Source organism: Vombatus ursinus, unplaced genomic scaffold (assembly GCF_900497805.2).
Source record: "Vombatus ursinus unplaced genomic scaffold, bare-nosed wombat genome assembly UNPS02014812.1, whole genome shotgun sequence".
Taxonomy (NCBI): Eukaryota; Metazoa; Chordata; class Mammalia; order Diprotodontia; family Vombatidae; genus Vombatus; species Vombatus ursinus.
In genome coordinates, this window is record NW_020954590.1 from 3,782,647 (window position 1) to 3,801,861 (window position 19,215).

A 19,215-nucleotide genomic window follows, 5' to 3' on the forward strand; every position below is an offset into this window, starting at 1 on the left:
CATTCAAATATAGTCTCAGACACTTAGTAGCTGTATGACCCTGGCAAGTCACTTAACCTCTGTCTTAATCCACTGGAGAAGGAAATAACAAACCACCCTGCTGTTTTTGCCAGAAAAACCCCATGGACAATAGTGGCACGCTGTTTCCATGGGGTCATGAAGAGTTAGACACTACTGAACAACAATAACTAGATGTTAGGAGGTCAGCAGAGAGGTTAGGGTTGGTTAAGTGGATTTGAGAATCAGTGAATCCACAATACTTGATGAGATCACGTCACCAAGTGAATAGTATATAGAAAGAAGAGAATAAGGCCCAGGACACAGAGCCCCTATGGGACATTTACCATTAGCAAGCATGAGCTGGTTAAAGAGCCAACACAGGAAATTGAGGAGCCATCAAATAGATGTTCATTCAGCTTGTACTAAGTTCTCTAATAGACTTTGAAAGATATACAAAGATACCAGGTTCCTGTCTTCAGAAAGCTTATAATTTAGTGCGGGAGGTAAGACAAGGATACAAGTAATTGTAATACAGGATATAATGTAAGTGAACAAAAGTATAGAGTGCTCTGGCAGTTTTTAAAAAGGAAAAAAGGTTAGGTCACTTTTTACTGGGCTTAATTAGTCAAGGCATGTCTAGTATTCAGGAGAATCTTAATTATTACATTTCATTTTTTGATTAAAGTTAAACTATAGCAATTTTCAGGTTTTCTATTCATTGAGGTTTATAGTAAGACTAATAATGAAAAAGTACAGTGAAAGTGTAGTAGCTGAGTTTGTTTTATTCCTCCTTTGATATAAGAAGAGGCCATTTTCATTTGCCATCTTCTTAACCGACTCTTAGACTCCTAGTCCCATTGCTATAGGAAGCCAGTGTAGAGCATTCAAAATAAGAAACTTGTATCTGAATTTGGTGTCTTATAGACAAATATCTGAGTTTAAGATACTCTATATTTTAGGATTGGATCTTACAGCAAAAGGATATCCTTGTTAGTACATGACTTTATAACCTTATCATGAGTTACACATTCTGGGTTCTTTTTGGATATTAAAATTATTCTTTATATGACTTAACGAAATACTTTTAAGTCTTTAACAACCATATCTGTTGTACTATTAAGAGTCTGTGGTAAACATAGTGTATCTTTTGTTGTTGTTTTTTCAAAGCTTAACCTAAAGGTCATTTTTACCAGAGACATTAGCCTTTATTTGTTATAAAATGAGCTTTAGGTCTCTGTAAGTGATTCATGAGGCACAAAATACCTGAGTCTGACTTTGACAAAAATCTCACACTATCATTTTGCCCATTGGTACCTGTAGTCTGTCCTTCTTTTAGTGACATCAGTGAGGAGAACAGGAGGACTGACTCTTCTTTATCCTTTGTAGCGGGGGAGTGCCCCATTTTGGGGCACATACAAAATGGGAGATAAATATTTTTCCCATGGGGCATAGGCTTCCTGTCACATAACTAATAGTAGTCATAAGATTTCAGGCCTGGTGTAGTCTCTGAAATCTACTTTGTTGCTCTGTGGACTTTAACATGGAGTTTAAGGATCATTTCACTAAGTGCTCAATTTATACTGAAATAAATGGATAAGTAATGGTATATAATGCCTCTGATTTTGTACTTAATCTTTTTTAACATTAAGACTAGTCTCTTAACCTTTATTTAGGATGCCAGAATTTGTTTTAGTTTCATTAAAAGTTCAGACTAAGTTATAAGTTAAGTGTACTTACTATTTTCATGAACTTAGGCTGAAGGAGATTTTTTTTTGAAAGATATTACTTATGTGCTTAAAATAATGTTTTCCTGAAGTATTGTAAGACTTTCAGTTTACTTTGAAGTAATGATTACTATGTAATTATAACTGATATTCTTAATATACAACATTTATAGTGTGCACTTCTGTTTTTTTCCTTCATTCAGGCTCAGACAGCCTTTTCTGCAAACCCTGCCAGTGCAGCAATTTTGTCAGATGCCTCTGCTCCCATTTCTCAAGATGGAAGTAAGTAGCTATAGTTTTAAGTTTTTCTAGAAGTCATAGTAGAGTAAAAAGTCAAGTTGGAGTCTGAAAACTTGGGTTCAAATCTCTGCTCTGAGATTTACTAGCTTTGTGATTATAGGAAAATCTTTTACTTTCCTCATCTGTAAAAGGGTGATAATATTACTTGAACTTTCTGCTTTTCAGGGAGGTTGTATGGAAAGTGCTTTGTCTGTGTTCCATAATTTACAGAACTCTTGAAATACAGAAACATGAAAATCTGTTGGGTGTTAGTTTCTTAATTTTCAGGAAGCTTATTGGAAATAAATGTCAGCCCATGAAATACTGGTGATATTAAGAAGAAATATTGAAATTTCAATACGGAACAAAGTACTTCTATCTCATTTAATAGTGATGTTTTTTGTTGAATCATAAATATGAATAAATTGGATCATAGCATATCATCTTGTTGGCATCCCAGCCCATGGAAGCATGAGTCCTTCGTTATGCCATTCCTGACTGTAGTCTGTGTTCTATATCATCTGGTGATGGGAAACGTTATTATATTCTGAGGCAGCATGTCCCATTTTTGGATAGCTCTAAATGTTAAGAAGTTTTTCCTTATAGTGAGCCAAAATATGCAACTCCTGTTCATTTCCCATAGTTCTGTCAGTCATTTAGTCAGTAAGTATTTATTTGTTAAATACTTACTATGTGCTCGGGACTGTGCTGGGCATACAAAGGAAGGCAAAAGAGAATTCTTGCTCTCAAGGAGCTCACAGTCTAATGGGGGAGATGATATGTAAACAGTTCTGTATAAAATGAGATATATACATGATGAATTGGAGGTAATCTAGGCCCAGATAAAACAAAATCTAATCCTTCTTCTATGACATTCATTAAATTTTTGAAGACAGTTACCATGTTGTAGAATTTTAGAAGTATGAGAACATCAGTCCTGTAGTAGGTATAGGTCACCTAGTCTACATACCCCAAAAGGAATCCTCCCGTCCTCCTGCTCCCACAACATATCTTGACCCATGATAGTCTTTCGGTCTTTGCTTGCAGTCCTCCAGTGATGAGGAATGCATTACCTCCCCAAAAAGTCCATTCTTCTTTTGCATAGTTCTATTTTTTAGAAAGTTTTTCCTAATATCAAGCTTAAATTTGCCTCTTTGCAAGTTCTAGTCACTGTTTCTTGTTCTATCTTCTGGGGTCAGAAAGAACATGTCTAATCCCTCTTCCTCACAAGTAGTTTTTCAGGTCCTCTGAGCCTTCTCTTCTTCAGATTAAACATTCCCTGGTTCCTTAAATAATCCTCATTTAAAGTGGTCTCAAGGCCATTGACCATTTTGGTTTTTCTTCTCTGAACACTCTCCACTAGTTTCCTTCCTAAAATGTAGTGCCTACAACTGAACAGGTACACCAGTTTTGGTTTGATCATGGCAGAGTAGTATAGTAGAACAAACTCTCACCTTTTTCTTGGACACTCTCACCTGAAGATCACATTGGCTTTTTTTCCCTGCTCTACACGCTGCTGACTCATGGAGCTTATAGTCTGCTGAAAACCCTAAATCTTTTTCAGACTGATGCCTAGTCATTCCTCCTCTATCTTGTTCTTGTGACAGTGATTGTTTTAACCCATGCATTCCTATTAAATATCATCTTATTAGATTTAGCCCACTATTCTAACCTGTCATCATTTTGGATCCTTAGTTTGTCATAAAGTGTTAACTGTCCTTCCCAGCTTTTGTCATCTGTAAATTTTATGAGAATTTTCTGTTTTTATCTAAGTCATTAATAAAATTGTGAAATAACACATGACCAAGCTGAAAACCTTTTGGATTACACCACTGGAAACATCCTGCCAAACTGATACCAAATCATTATAGCTAATTTTTAAGTTCAGCCATTTAACCAGTTCTGAATCTGTCTCATTGTGTCCTCTAGTCTGGAAGTATCAAACTGATACTACAGAACTCCAAGGGCCTCTGGAACCATATTAAAATATAATTGGGGGGCAGCTAGGTGACGCAGTGGATAGAGCACCGACCCTGAAGTCAGGAGGACCTGAGTTCAAATCCGGCCTCAGACCAAACACTTGACACTTACTAGCTGTGTGACCCTGGGCAAGTCACTTAACCCCAATTGCCTAAAATACACACACACACACACGTGTGTGTGTGTGTGTGTGTGTATAAAAAAATCAGGAAATGTTTAACAAAAGTAAAAATACAGCACAACCTGGATAATGTTAATTTGGGGCTTTCTAAGTCAATATGTGGCCTACAGGGGATATTTCTGTTTGAGTTTGATACCATTGATCTAGTCCAGCCCTTTCTATATTTTTCGCAAGAATAAAGCATTAGATACTTTCCAATGCCTTTCTTAAACCTAGGTTTGGACTATACCTGTAACATTTTCCAGTCTACCAGTTTAATATTCAGATGAGTATTCAAGTACTGACTTTGTCAAAAGAAATAAATTTAATCTTGCGTGATCGGTACTTGAATCCAAACTTACTCTTTGTAATTACTGTTTCATTTTCTGGATGTTTACTAAATCTGGTCTTTAATGTTCAGTTTCAGAATTTTGCCAGTAATTAAAGTTAAGCTTCCTGGCCTATAGTTAGACTGAGTTCTTTTCTCCTTTTTTCAAAATATGGTCACCATTTGTTCTTCTCTGTTCCTGTAATATCCCTATTATTCTTTATAATCCGTCACATATGTAATTGACAGGAGTTTGTCTTCTGAATGAAGCAGAAATTAGAAAAAGCAAACTTGGATTCATCAAGTACTGATCATACAAGATTAAATTTATTTCTTTTGATAAAATCAGTACTTGAATACTCATCTGAATATCTGAATATTAAACTGGTAGACTAGAAAATGTTATAGGTATAGTCCACATCTTCTAGTTCTCTTAGTTCTCATCTCAGATTGCTTTTATCTTTATGTGGCATGGTTTCCAGTCTTCTCACCATCCTATTCACTTTCCTGTAGACATATTCCAGCTTATCATTGTCACTTTTTGTAATATCAAACTGATTGCATTAGCTCATTTGCTAGCTATGTCATAAACATTGCTAACTTATACTGAATTTGCAGGTAAGTAAAATACAACTTTTTTAAAATGAATTTTTATTTACCCGTATCCCCTATATCTTATATGTATTTTTTTATCCAAACCTATGATTTCATCAGTGTAAGTAGCTTCCAGTATTGAACATAATGCCATCAATGCAGCTTTTCAAATCATCAGTTATAGCCTTGTGGCTTGAGGCATTAAGAGGCTAATTGACTTTCTTATGATCACTTAGGTATCATAGAATATATGTGGGGGTGTGTAGCTATTACATGTCAGTGTCATGACATGAAATCCCAAAGTTCCTGACTTCAAAGTTTAAGTTGGGGGGTGGAGGAGGGGTGGTGGTGGGGAGGGGAATGGGTGGTATATTGTTAAGCACACTACATTGGCTAAATGGCCGGCCTTGAAATCAGAAAAATTGGGACTTCATGCCATGCCACAGAAACATACTAGTTACACAGCCCCAGATATATATTCTCTCTGTATCTACACCTATATCTGATAGATAAAATCTGAGATGTTATCCCTATTAAATTGCATTTTACTTTATTTGGCTTATTGTTCAAGACGAGATATTTTTGGATTTGAAAACTCTCGTCTATTGTATTAGCTACTGCGTCTAGCTTTATGTTATTCAAAAATTTGGTAGCACGCATGTGGCTTCTATGATGAAGTAGCAGGAAGCAGTGTACTTCTGTCCACAAAACTCCTCCAGACAGACAAAATCCTGATGGGTAAATCCAAAAGAAGTCTCAGTGAATCCTTTGTCTAGAGAGACAGATAGAGAGGTCTTCTGACACTGGAGACTGGATTAGGCAAGAGCATATCACGTGTAGAGCATTCTAGCATCTTGGGAAAGACTGTACACTGGAGTAATGGGAGGTGCCAGACCCATATTGGAGCCTGTGACAGGCTTTGTCAACCTTCCTAGTTTTGGGTCACAGATGCAGAGTGGACTGAGATATGAGGATCTGTGCACAGAAGTGGTGTTCCAGGGTAGGGAGATTTTGGGTGGTGAAAAGAAGAAGGAGGAAATTCAGAAGCAAGTAGCAGTGGTTGGCCCAGACCCCCGAGGAACAGAGTAGGATCTCAGTTTCAACATCTAGCCCAGCCTGCAGAAGAATAGTCAGGGCTGGAATTCCAGAGGAACCTGTAAGTCACTTTGAACCAGCAGGGCTTCTCAGCTGGCTTAAAGGGGCTGAGTATAGCATCATTCTACTATTGATCAAACCAAAACAGGTTAAGAACTTGGAAGAGCTCAAAACAAGGGATGCAGCAAACAGACTTTGCGTTGGATCATATCATTTTGGGAACACTAAAAGTTTGCAGGTTCCTAGACTGTTCCTGAGATCCTAGAATACCACAACACTCAATACCTCAAGAAAACAGCATCAGAACTGGCCTGCCTAGACCTTCCTTTGAGAAGCATGGCAGAACCTAGATGTAACATAAAGGAAGTCCAGGGGCAGGGAAGCAGATGGAAAGAATGGGCAAACAAACAAACAAAAAAAAAAACCTACTCTAATGCGCTCTTATAGTGGAAGAGATGCTCAGGATACAAACACAGAAGATAACTTCAAAATATCTATAATATTTAATAACAATGCCTTACCTTAGGGAAAAAAAACACAACTTGGACACAAGCTAAACTAGAATTCCTAGTGGAGATGAACTAAGAGGTTTTTTTTTTTTTTTCAATGAAAAAATGTTCTTATAAATGAAATGAAGGTGTGTGAGGAAAAAAATAAAAAGAAATGAGCTGCGGAAGAAAGAATTGGAAAGTGAATTAACACCTTGGCACAAGAAGTACAAAACCTGGCCCAAGCACGCAAGAAAACTGTCCGAATCTCTCAGAACCAGAGGCCAAAGTGGAAACAGAAAGAATCCACTGGTAACCTCTTGGAAAAAATCCCCAAATAAAAGCTCCCACAAACATCATAGCCAAGACCCAGAGCTTCTCGGTGAAAGAAAAAAAAAAATGCTACAGAAAACCAAAAGGAAAGAATTCAGATACCAAGAACCACAATCAGGATCTCACGTGATTTAGCAGCCACCACTATAAGGAGGGGAGAACTTTGCATATGATGTTCCAGAAAGCAAAGGACAAGGGCTTATATCCAAGAATAACTTACCCAGCAAAACTTGAGTATAATACTGCAGCAGAAAAAATGGATCTTTAATGAAATAGAGTGCTTCTAAGCATTCCTGATGTAAAGGCCAGAATTACACGAAAACTTTTGAAGATCAAAAACAGCAGTTAAGAGAAGCATAAATAGTTAAACAGGAATGCATAATGCTGTTTGACTAAACAAGGATAAATAGTTTTATGCTGGTATAAGTTGATGTATATATTTCCTCTCTGAGTGCTAGCATCATCAGTGGTCAGAGGTAATCTTAGTAGAAAAGGCCTGGGAGTTCTGTTATGTCTTAATGATTTTTTTTTAAATTTATTTTTAGTTTTCAACATTCACTTCCATAAGATTTTGAGTTCCAAATTTTCTCCCCATATCTCCTCCTTCTACTCCAAGACGGCACATACTTTGATATAGGCCCTACATATACATTCATACTGAGCCTATTTTCACATTAGTCGTGTTGTAAAGAAGAATTAGAACCAATGGGAGAAACCATGAGAAAAAAGAAACAAAAAAGAAAATAAAGAGAGAGCAGATAATACTCCTTGATATTCATCAGACTCCATAGTTCTTTTTCTGGATGTGGACAGCATTTTCTATCATGAGCCCTTTGGAGTTGTTTTGGATCCTTCCATTACTAAGAAGAGAGGAATCTATCAAAATTAGTCATTGCACAGTGTGGCTGTTACTGTGTACAGCGTTCTCTTGGTTCTTCTCACTGCACTCAGCATCAGTTCATATAAGTCTTTCCAGGTTTTTCTGAAGTCTACTTGCTCATCATTTTTTTTTTTTTTTTTTTGCACAGTAGTATTCCATTACATTCATATACCACAACTTGTTCAGCCATTCCCCAACTGATGGGCATCCCTTCAATTTCCAATTCTTTGCCACCACAAAAAGAGCTGCTATAAATATTTTTGTACATGTGGGTCCTTTTCCCATTTGTATGATCTCTTTGGGATACAGCCCTAGAAGTGGTATTGCTGGGTCAAAGGGATATCTTGATTATCTTTAAAAAAGAATGGAAAGAGAGGAAGAGAAATACACAGGGAGGAGAGAATGTGGGAACAGCGTACACTTGAATCCCTCTCTCTTCTAAATTTGTTAAAGAAAGGAAGAATACACATATATGAAGTTGGGTACAGAGATACACTTCATTCAGCAGGGAAATAGGAAAGAAAGGGGAGAAAAGGGGGAGGAGGAATGAGAGAAGACAGAAAGGAAGGGTTCTAACAAAACTCTAATGTTGTACAAAAATATTAATAGCTTTTTTGAGATGGCATAGACTGGGAATCTAAGGGGATGCCTAATTGGGGAATGGGCAAATAATTTGTGATGGATAAATTGTTGAAATACCATTGTGTTCTAAGAAGTGGTGAAGGGATGATTTTAGCGAAACTTGAGAAGACTTGCATTTGAATGATCTGATGCCTAGTGAAATAAATGAACCCAAGAGAACAATTTTTATTGCAGTATGGTAAAGGCAAACAGTTTTGAAAGAATTAGGATCTCAGTATAATGAGTATGATTCCAGAGGAGTAATGATTAAACATGCTGCCTTCTGATAGGGAGGGGAAGGACTCAAAGTACAGAATAAGACATTTTTGGGGGGTACATAGCTAATGTGGAGATTTGTTTTGATTGACTATGTAATTGGATTTTTCTTTAATTCTTGGCATTTTGGGGGGGGCAGGTTGTAGGATGAGAAGGCAGATTTTGCTGATCGAAAAATAAAGTTTTTAAAAATCATTGATTAAAACATGTTCAGCAGAATGCTGACTCAGTTTACTCTACCTTATTGAACTTAATTGTAATATAAAAATAAGATCTAAGCAATTGTATATTTACTGGAGTTGCTGGTCCACTGAACATGTAGTTGCAGATCTACATTGGTGGGAGGAGTTTCCATACCAGTGAATTCCTCGCAAAAGTAGAAGTACAAATCTCGACCAATAGATTTATTTATTTAAAGTAATTGCAAATATAGGAAGTAAGGTTGTGAAATGCTTTGGTAAGTATCAAGGAAAAATCCTTTCTAAAAATTCTTAAATATGGAGCAGCAGTCTCCTATTTCATTTTCTGTAGCACGTCTCATCCCTTTGTCTTTTGTGTTGTTTTTTTCCCCAAATGTGAGTTACTCCTATCAAAATCTCCCGTCTCTGACACTATATAGGTAGGGAGCATAGGGAAGCTATCTTAACAAATGACTGCTTTGCTTATCCTGTTTAAAGTTGAACATTATTGAGTAAAGTAGAAGCTCATGTATATATATATAAACTGTAAGTTGTGTTTCTATTCCTGTAATTTTCTACCTTAAGTTACTTAGTTTCTTTTTCTTAGGTCTCTATCCTAAACTATATCCCGAACTCTCTCAGTACATGGGCCTGAGTTTAAATGAAGAAGAAATATGTACCAACATGGCCCTGGTTCCTGGAGCAACATCTCAGGGGGTATGTAAAGTAGAAGTAATTTACAATTTCATAAATTGTACTTAGCATATAGTTAATGTGTAACTGTACCTTTATGTAATTAATGTATACACATTATATCTCTGATAGTTTTAGAATCAACAGTATTATTAGAGTTGGACTTGGACCTCGGGTCCAAAGGGAGTGACGAGATCTAGGACTGGAACCTATGTCCTTTTATTCACAATCTAGCCTGTACACGGATATCCATACTACATTCCAATTCTTATTCATTACAGTTTAGTATTTGCACATGCCCAGGGTAAAACTTGTGTGTTTTATAGCATTTGGAGGAAAAGTCCATTTGAACTATTATTTCTGCAAAATACTGTATCTTAACTTATATATAATATTCATTTTGTATAATTCTTTCTACATTTTCCCCTAACCCTCTCCAGATATTTCAATGTTTAGGAGACTGATGACCAAGTGATCTTGCCTGAGTTGAATTTAGAATTGCTTCCTTATTAGGCTACCTGACAAATCAGTACCAGAAGAGCCCTGCCTAATCAAAATGTCATTAAACATAGAGAGACTAGAATTATTCATTTAACTGTTATGGGTCAGGTGTTTGAGATGTTTATTCTCCTAATGTCTTATGCAGATTTCTAAGAGGTAAGACAAATGCAGGTTCCTTCCATCAGGCAGGCAACAAACTTGCCTTCACTTTAATCTTTTACTCTTGAGCTTGCCATTACTGACAAATGTATCACCTCCCTGTTCAAGAACTCTGAAATTCCCTTATTTGGTTATATTGTATTGGCTTTCCACTTACTTTCTCATCCAATACCAAATTCTACTCTTTAAACATGCTGTGACCTCCATTTTCTCCAAGGCCAACTCAAATGGTACTTCCTACATGAAGCTTTCACTGATTACTTGCCAGTATGACCTGATCTTTCCTTCGTCTGACTTCACATAGCATTTTTCAACATGCCTGTTTTGCATTTATCACAATCTTACATAGTATTGCATATTTATGTTTTATTTATCTCCCTAATAGAAAGTTCCATCAGGGTGGAGATTGTGTCTTGTTTAAATTTTGTGTAACTCTTAATGTCTGCCATTGTGTTCTGCTCAGAGATGCTTAATAAATGTTTGTTGAATTTAACAAAATGAGTAGCTGAGCTTCTGCTTTCATTATAGAGTTAATCATTTTTATAATCAGTTTTTTACACAGCGTGATTTTATTACCTTTCTGTGAAAAGTCTGCTTGAAGGTAGCAGGTTGTTATTTCAGGATAGGTAAAGAGTCCAGTTTCTTCTCTTTTACATATTATGGGCCATTAGAGTCTAATAATAGATGGAAATATGCAAAAAGGTTATTGATAAAATTGAAGCTTCAGCAACTTTTCTTGTACACAAGCCTTTTTTTTTTTTTAACCTGTGCATCTGGTTTGCATAACCCATCAGTTCTACCAAGAGATACTGGAGGTGGATTGACTACATGCATAAAATGCAAAAAGTACAAAGGAAGTAACTATGAGAGAGACAGACATTAAAATGGTAGAGATGGAGGATATAATTATGGAACAAGGTCCCATTATGAGAAAGGTATATTTAGTTTTATTAAGAGACAAGATATTTTAGTAGAAAAACCTGTTTAAAAATGTTATCTTTAAGAGTATGCACATGACTATAAATTTTTGTTTTAAATATGTATAAAAAAGCTTTTCTAAATATAACATTATCCGCTTTTAGCAGCAATTGGTGGCCAGGCCTTCTGCTGTGAATTATATGGTGGCTCCTATAACTGGTAATGATGCTGGAATTCGAAGAGCAGAAATTAAACAAGGAATCCGGGAAGTCATTTTGTGTAAAGATGAACATGGAAAAATTGGCCTTCGACTTAAGTCAATAGACAATGTGAGTATTTGATTTTTCTTTTTCCTTCTTTAGAGGTATAAATTTTTCCATACTTATTTTTCTGCCTCATTGTGACATGGAGGTTCCCCATGCTTCTCTTGAAGGTTGGGCTAGTAAACATAGTTTCTGACTATAGTCCCAGTGACATACTGTTTAATTTCTGAGAACCTGCCTAGATAAGTATCAGCCAATAGGCTGGTCACTAGGGGATGAATTCTTTGGCCATAGTAACCTATCAACTCTGATGGGCTGGCCATGTTGTTTGAATATCAAATGTATGTTTGCCTAAAAGGCTATTTTACAGAGAACATACACAATACATAAGGCAAGTGCTCCCTCAGAGGTCAGAAGAAGTGATAGAAGGACACTCTCAAGGTCTATCTGAATAACTTTGGAATTGATTGTGAGACATGGGAAACACTGGCACAGAATCACCTAGCATGGTATACCCACATCAAAGAAGGCGCATGAGCAAAGCGGAATTGCAGTAGCTCAAAAGAAATGTGAGATGCAAAGATTTAGAGACATCTCCACTCCAAATGTTCATATGGAAGTGGAGGTACCTATTTGTAGATGGCCTTCTTTAGCCAGAAAACACAGGAGGGATAGAAGATGATAGTTATCTGGGATGGATGGATCAAGTGAGGGTTTTTTGAGGCTGGAGCACACATGGATATGTTTATATTCAGTAAGGAAGCAGTTAGTAGACAGATTGAAGATAAATGAGAGAGTAAGGATGATAGAGGAGCTGGCGGAAAATGGGATAGAATGGAACCAGTTGTGCGTGTAGAAGGTGGTTGGGTTGTCTTTGCAAGAAAAATGCTTCAAATAAACCAATAAGTGTAAGTCAAAACATCCTTGAAGTTTCACCTCATACCAAACAAATTGGCAAAGATGACAAACCATGGGAATGGTCAGTTTTGGAATGGTTATGGAAAGATGGGAACATTAATGCACTGTTTGGAGCTGTGAATAGGTCTAACTGTTCTGAAAGCCATTTTAGAATCATGCTAAAATTAAAATGTTTATATTCAAACAACACATTTAGTGTTATTTGGTGTTGTGTGTTTATTTCTGGCCATATATCTCAAATTCTGGATGCAGGCTATGGTAGAGTCTAGGTATAGGGACTGGACCTGTGATTTCATAAATATAGGGCATCTTGAGGTGAGAAAATGCTATACCAAAGCAGGATGGCATTTTTCTGCAATTTATAATCTTACAGAGCAAGCTTAAATGGATCAGAGGTGGGATTTGAAGCAGATTTTCTAGGATGGTGAAACAACATATGGAATAGGAGAAAAACAATGGACTTGGGAGTCAGAATACCTGTGTTTGAATCCTGAGTCAGTTTTTACCTCAATAGGTAATCTTGGGCAAATGCTATTCCTGACTTTCTTGGCTGAAAAAAACATCATCAGTTATAAGTAACCTCAGGTTCACTGAACCTAGCTCCATAGCTCCACTCATTCTTGGAGAACACACACACACACACACACACACGCTCACACTTTCATAGGCTTTTATTGTTACTGTAATTAAGGCACTCATACTTATTTGATCTTGGTAAGAAAGAAATGGATTATATCCCTCTGGACAAGAACTGGTAAAGGGACTTTACTCATTTTTGAATTCTTTATAACCCTAATCTTACTTGATTAGATATATTGAGAGTTAGGGAGATGAATGCATAGCTATATGCCTCAGATTTAGGATTCTAGGCCCCAAATTGCAAAGGAAATTTCCAAAATTGTCTTTCTTTTCCTTTTCAAATAAAGAAAATGCACACACACACACACAGAGTGTTAATACCTGTTCGGTCCATAAAATATAACCTTTCAGCCTCATAAGAACTTGAATTTATATTGCTTCTCTTCCCCCCAGTATTGTTGGAATCTATAGATATAAATAGAAGTTCAGAGCATACTCAAGTCATGCTTTGAAGAAGGGTCTTATGACCTAGCTCTCAGAATTCTGCTTTCTGGTGGTGTATCCTTGAATTACTTCTAAGTTTTTTTCCTTTTCTGAGAATAATTTGCCATGTTGCTTGCTATTTGTTTATAAAGTATTTCTAACCTTTCTTTTTCATGCATTTAGGGTGTATTTGTTCAACTAGTCCAGGCCAACTCTCCAGCATCTCTGGTTGGTCTGAGATTTGGGGACCAAGTTCTTCAGATTAATGGTGAAAATTGTGCAGGGTGGAGCTCTGATAAAGCTCATAAAGTACTCAAACAGGCTTTTGGAGAGAAGATTACAATGACTATTCGGGACAGGTAAGATATTAGAAATCAGTAAGTTAGAAATATACGTTTAAATGCTAAATAGGTTTCACATTCTTCCCCTTATCCTCTCAAGATTTTGTGAGCATAATTTCCTTTTAATAATTAATGTCATTGTTTGGCTCTAGTTTCTCTCGTTTAGTGAATTTTTTTGCAAGATTTCCTAAAGTTTTCCATTTCATTTTACTTCTTCTCTTAATGGTATTGTTCTGCTAAATCTGTGCTGCCACTAAATAAAAAAATGGTAGGTAGAACAAATTCGATTTTAAGTCTGTGGCATATAGTATTTTTATATCATGTGATAACAGGGGAAGGAAGGGGAGGGATAAGAAAGAAATAAGTATTTAGTGCCTACGATGTTCCAAGGACTGTACTAAGTACTTTACACTATTTATCACATTTGATTCTCATGACAACCCTGTGAGGTAGATGTTATTATTCCCATTTAACAGTTGAGGATACTGAAGCAGAAAGAGGTTGAGTGATTTGCCCAGTATCACACAGCTACTAAATGTCTCAGGCCAGAATTGAACTTAGGCATTCTGGCTTCAGGCCCATCACTATATCTAAGTGCCTCTACAATGCCATTTCTACTTTTGCTCTAGATATAATTTAAAGATGTGTCTATAATACAACAGTAGGAACTAGTTGGAAGTTATGGTTATTCTGGATTTTTTTTCCCAAGAATTAAAGTTTTTTACTTTGAGATACACATAATGCAAAACTAACTTTTGCTTGCAGGGGTAATTATAGAATCTGTTTTTAGTCATCCAGTCAGTAAGCATTTATTAAGTACCTGCTATGTGCCAGGCACTGTGCTAAGCACTAAGGATACAAAAAGAGGCAAAAGACAGCCCCAGCCCTCAAGGAACTTACAATCTAATGCGGGGGAATCACATGCAAACAATATATACAGAGCAAGCTATATACAAAATAAGAGATAATTATAATAGAGGGAAGGCACTGGAATTAGGAGGAATTGGGGAAAGTTTCCTGTAGATGGTGGGATTTTAGCTGAGAATTGAAGGGAGCCAGGATGTGGAGTAGAAGGGAGTGAACATTCTTGTTGTAGGGGAGAGCCAATGAAAGTGGCTACAACTGAGGATGGAAGAGTACATGGGATTTGGGGAATGGGAGGAGAGTGTGAGGTGCAAGAAAATTGGAAAGGGTGTGTGTGGGTGTGGGGGTGTGTGTGTGTGTTTAGTGGGGGGGGGGGATGACATGGTTGGACCTGTCTTTTAAGAAAATCATTTTGGTTGGTGCCTTAAGCAGAAGATGGACTGGAGTAGGAAAAAGCTTGTGGCAGGTACACCAGTCAACAGGTGTAATGAGGTGTGAGGAGGTGAGGGTCCATACCAGGGTAGTGGCATGTCAGAGACAAAGGGGTGTATTTGAGAGATATTGCAAAAATAAAATCTACACGCCCTGGCAACAGATTGGATATGGGAGAGGAAGGATGAGAGACAGTGAGGAGTCAGGGTTAACATACCTAGGTTGTGAGCCTGGTAACTGGGAGGATGATGGTTGCTTAACAGCAATAGGGAAGTTTGGAAAGAGGGGGAGGGGTTGGTGTGAAATATAATCAGTCCAATTTTGGACATGTTGAATTCAAGATGCTTATAGGACATCCAGTTCAATATATCTGAAAGGCTGTTGAAGATGTGAGATTGGAGAGCAGCAGAGGAGTTGGAGCAGGATAGATTTGAGAATCATCAGCATAGAGATGGTAATTGAATCCTTGGGAGCTGATGAGATCACCAAGGCAAATGGTAGAGGGAGAAGAGAAGAGAGCCAAGGACAGAACCCTGAGAGACATCTACACTTAGTGTGATATGGAAGAGGGAGGATGCAGTAAAGGAGGTGAAGAAGCAGTCAGAGAGAGAGGATGAGAACCAGGAGAGGGCGATGTCCGAAAAACAAGGAGGAGAAAGTGATCAATAGAGTCAAAGGCTGCAGAGAGGTCAAGGAGAATGAGGACTGAGAATGAGGATTTGGCAGCTAAGAGATCATTAGTAATTTTGGAGAGAGCACTTTCTGTGGAATAACAATGAATACTTCTAGTAAGAAGCCAGATTGTAAGACGTTAAGAAGAGAGTGAGAGGAGAGAAAGTGGAGGCACTTGTCATAGACAACCTTTTTGAGGAGTTTAGCTGCAAAGGACAGGAGAAGTAGGAAGATAGTTAACAGGGATGGAAGGATCAAGTGATGGGTTTTTTTAAGATGGGAGAGACATGGGCACATTTATCTACTATAGGAAATAAGCCAGTAGAGAGGAAGAGATTGGGAATAAATAAAAGAGTGAGGATGATAGAGGGGCAGTTTGTGGGAGGAGCTGGGATGGAATGGAGTCTCTTGAACAGGAAGAGAGATTAGCCTGGTAAGGAGTAAGGCCACTTTGTCTTTTGAAATAGGTGAAGGAGGAAAGAGTAGCAGAAGGCACCTGAGTGATAGGAGACAAGGAGGAGAGGAGAAGGAATTCGTGGTGAATGGTCTCAATTTCTTTCTATAAAATATGAGGCAAGTTCTCACCAAGAAGGCGGGGAGGGTGGAGGAGGGATGAAAAGGTTTGGAAAGAGCCTCTGTGGAGAGTGGGATAGTGAGCTGATAAGGGAGGGTATAGTAGGATTACTCTCGCCCAATTGAGGTTGTGTGACATAGATTTGTAGAGGATCCAGTCAGAGTAATTGTGATTTTCTCCTCTTTGTTCAGCAGTACCTGTGTAGGAGTGAAGGCAGTGAATGGTGGGAGTGATCCAAGGTTTGAGGCTTGCCTAGGTATATTCAGTAATATGTTAAGAGGGCAAGGGATTCAAGAGAGGAGGATAGTGCAGAATTGAATTTGTTCACCAAGGGATTAAGAGAGAGGAGGAGAGAGTGGCTACTGCAAGATGGTCTGGGAGAGAACTGAGGGGTCAAGGGATTGGAAATAATGGTGTGGATGAAGAGGAGGGTGTTGTAAGGGAAGGCAAAGGGAGAGGTGACTTTAGACTTAATCTTGATATTTATGTGTGCTCTGACCCTTAGATTCAAACTCTGATACTCTATTGAACTTTAATAGTAATTCTTAACTGACTGTATAATACCTTATAATTTGTAAATTGCTTTTACACAAATTATTTAAATTGAGTCTCACAACAACCCTGTTAAATAAGGTATAGAAATATTATTGTCCATTGTATAGATGGGGAACATAAGGCCCAGAAAGGTATTAAGTGACATTCCTGGCAGATGCAGATCCCTTTGCTTCTCCAGCTGAAACCCCATGTACTAATAATGTCTTTTCTAGCTGAGAATCATAACTCTCTCTCTGGCACTTTCTATTTCTGAACTAAAGAGCTGTTTTTGTTCTGCCTGCCTCCTGTGGTCCAAGTTAGTTCCTCGAGTCTCAGACTCCACAGAATCAGAGAATTCAAGAGTTGGAGAAAGGGACCTCAGCAGCCATGTGGCCCAGTCCATATATGAAAGGAATTTTGACATTTGATTTAAATTTGCCTTTTGGCAACTTCCACCCATTTCCCATGATTTGAAGCTTCAGGGTCAGGCCTACCATGCTTAGTTCTTTTGGCTGATTCTAATGAAGTGGATTTGAGGCCCTTCATTTTTGCTCACCCCTTTATTTTCCAGCTTCTCCGTGCCCTTCGTAAACCGACATTACAAACTGAACACAATAATACTACATCTGTATAGATGAGAACTAATGAGGGCCAAATACAATAGGAATGTGACTTCCCTCTTCTGGAAGCTGTACCTCCCTTATTACAGTAAGGTCTCAGTAGCTTTTTTTGGCTTCCATGTCACACTAACTTACTGTTCTTGCAGTCCACTAAAAGCCCCAAGCCTTTTTTTTGAATTGCAATCTAGCCATGGCTCCTCTGTCTTGTACCCTCTATAGGATGTAATGTGTTTTTCTTCATTCCTCTTATTACTTCTGTGCTTCTGATTTGTACCAAGAAAAGGTTCACCTCTTAGTCAAGTCATGTGACCTCAATTTCATTAGTGGCTTTACAACCTTAATCAGTAAATATTAATTAAGGATGTATATTGGGAATACAATATATACATGAAGCAGTACTTACTTAGAAGGAGCCTACCTTCTGACTTGAGAGACAGCAGGGACAAAAGAAATATAAAAAGGATAAATACCAAGTAGTTTGAGGAGGGCATTCACTAGCAGGTTAGGGGATCAGTATAGCCTTCCTGGAGAAGATGGTACTTGTGCATCATCTTGAAGAGAGGGATTATCTGAGCCAGAGGTGAAGGCAGCTAGGTGGTGCGGTGCCAGGGCTGACAGGGCCTTTTTTTGAGTGAGGCAATCAGAGTTAAGTGACTTGCTCAGGGTCACATAGCTAGTAAATGTCAAGTGTTTGAGGCAGGATTTGAACTCAGGTCCTCCTGACTCCAAGGCCAGAGCTCTATCCACTCTGCCACCTAGTGTATTCCAGGCATGAGATTGAATCTAGTGCAAAAAGACCAGATGTATGTAAGGAATAGAGACCAGTTTAGCTGGATTCTAGAATGCAGGACAGGAAATAATGTATGGTGAGTCTAGAAAGATAGGTTGAGGCAAGGTTGTGAAGGGCTTTACCAAAAAAAAAAAGTTTACATTGTATTCTAGGGGCAATGAGAAGCCATTGGGGTTTACTGAGTAGGTGACATGATCAAATATGCATTTAAGTAAGATCAGTAGCAGCAAGTGTGTAGGATGGATTAAAGTAGAGGGAGAATTTTGAGGCAGGGAGACCAGTTGGAACACTGATGCTCTCTGGGTGGTAGGTGATAAGGGCCTGAACTAAGATGGTGGCTATATGATTAGAAAGAAGGATTAGATGAGAGATGTGAAGGTAGAAATAGCAAGTTGTGGCAGCTAATTGGAAATGTGGGATGAGGGAATGAGGAGTTGAGGATAATGCCAAGCAGTTAAAGATAAAGTCTGGAAAAAATGGTTGTGCCTTTGACAGAAGTTTAGAAGAGGGATGGGTCCGTCCAGTTTGGGCTGTGTTGAGTTTGAGTCATTCAACCTTTCTGAATTCCATTTCCTACTGTGCCAGAATGAGGTGATTTATCAACTTGATTTCCTGAGGCCCCTCTTAACTAAGGCTGGTCAATCCAGGCTATGTCTAAATTTTCCCAGATTTTGAATTAGTGATAATTGAATTAATCTGATTGTACTGTCATGTAAATTTTTAATCACATCTTAAATTATTTTTATTATCTATCCTATTTATGTTTAACTTTGCTATGAGAGTTTTAGCTAGTGCCTGAATATAGGGTTCAAATCCAGGTCTTCTGGCATTGAGTCCAGTGATCTTAAAGAGGCTGTGATATAGGACAACTGTAAGATGCTTTGGAAACTGTCTCTTCCTTGAAGTCACTTGCATCAACATTTTAAACAACTGTTGC

The 19,215-nt window shown here is 37.9% G+C and overlaps 1 protein-coding gene across 3 annotated transcripts in view; it reads left to right on the forward strand.

Annotated features, from left to right (window-relative positions):
- The window catches only part of LOC114054169 (syntenin-1), a 36,078-nt gene that overhangs the window by 13,231 nt on the left and 3,632 nt on the right, over nucleotides 1–19,215 (forward strand). For 2 of the 3 annotated variants that reach the window (XM_027877328.1, XM_027877329.1), the window contains exons 3-6: nucleotides 1,928–2,006; nucleotides 9,545–9,654; nucleotides 11,373–11,537; nucleotides 13,635–13,810. In XM_027877328.1, coding sequence (XP_027733129.1) covers nucleotides 1,928–2,006; nucleotides 9,545–9,654; nucleotides 11,373–11,537; nucleotides 13,635–13,810 — 530 coding nt within the window. The remainder of the gene's footprint in view (nucleotides 1–1,927; nucleotides 2,007–9,544; nucleotides 9,655–11,372; nucleotides 11,538–13,634; nucleotides 13,811–19,215) is intronic. The other variant, XM_027877331.1, reaches the window with a different exon arrangement.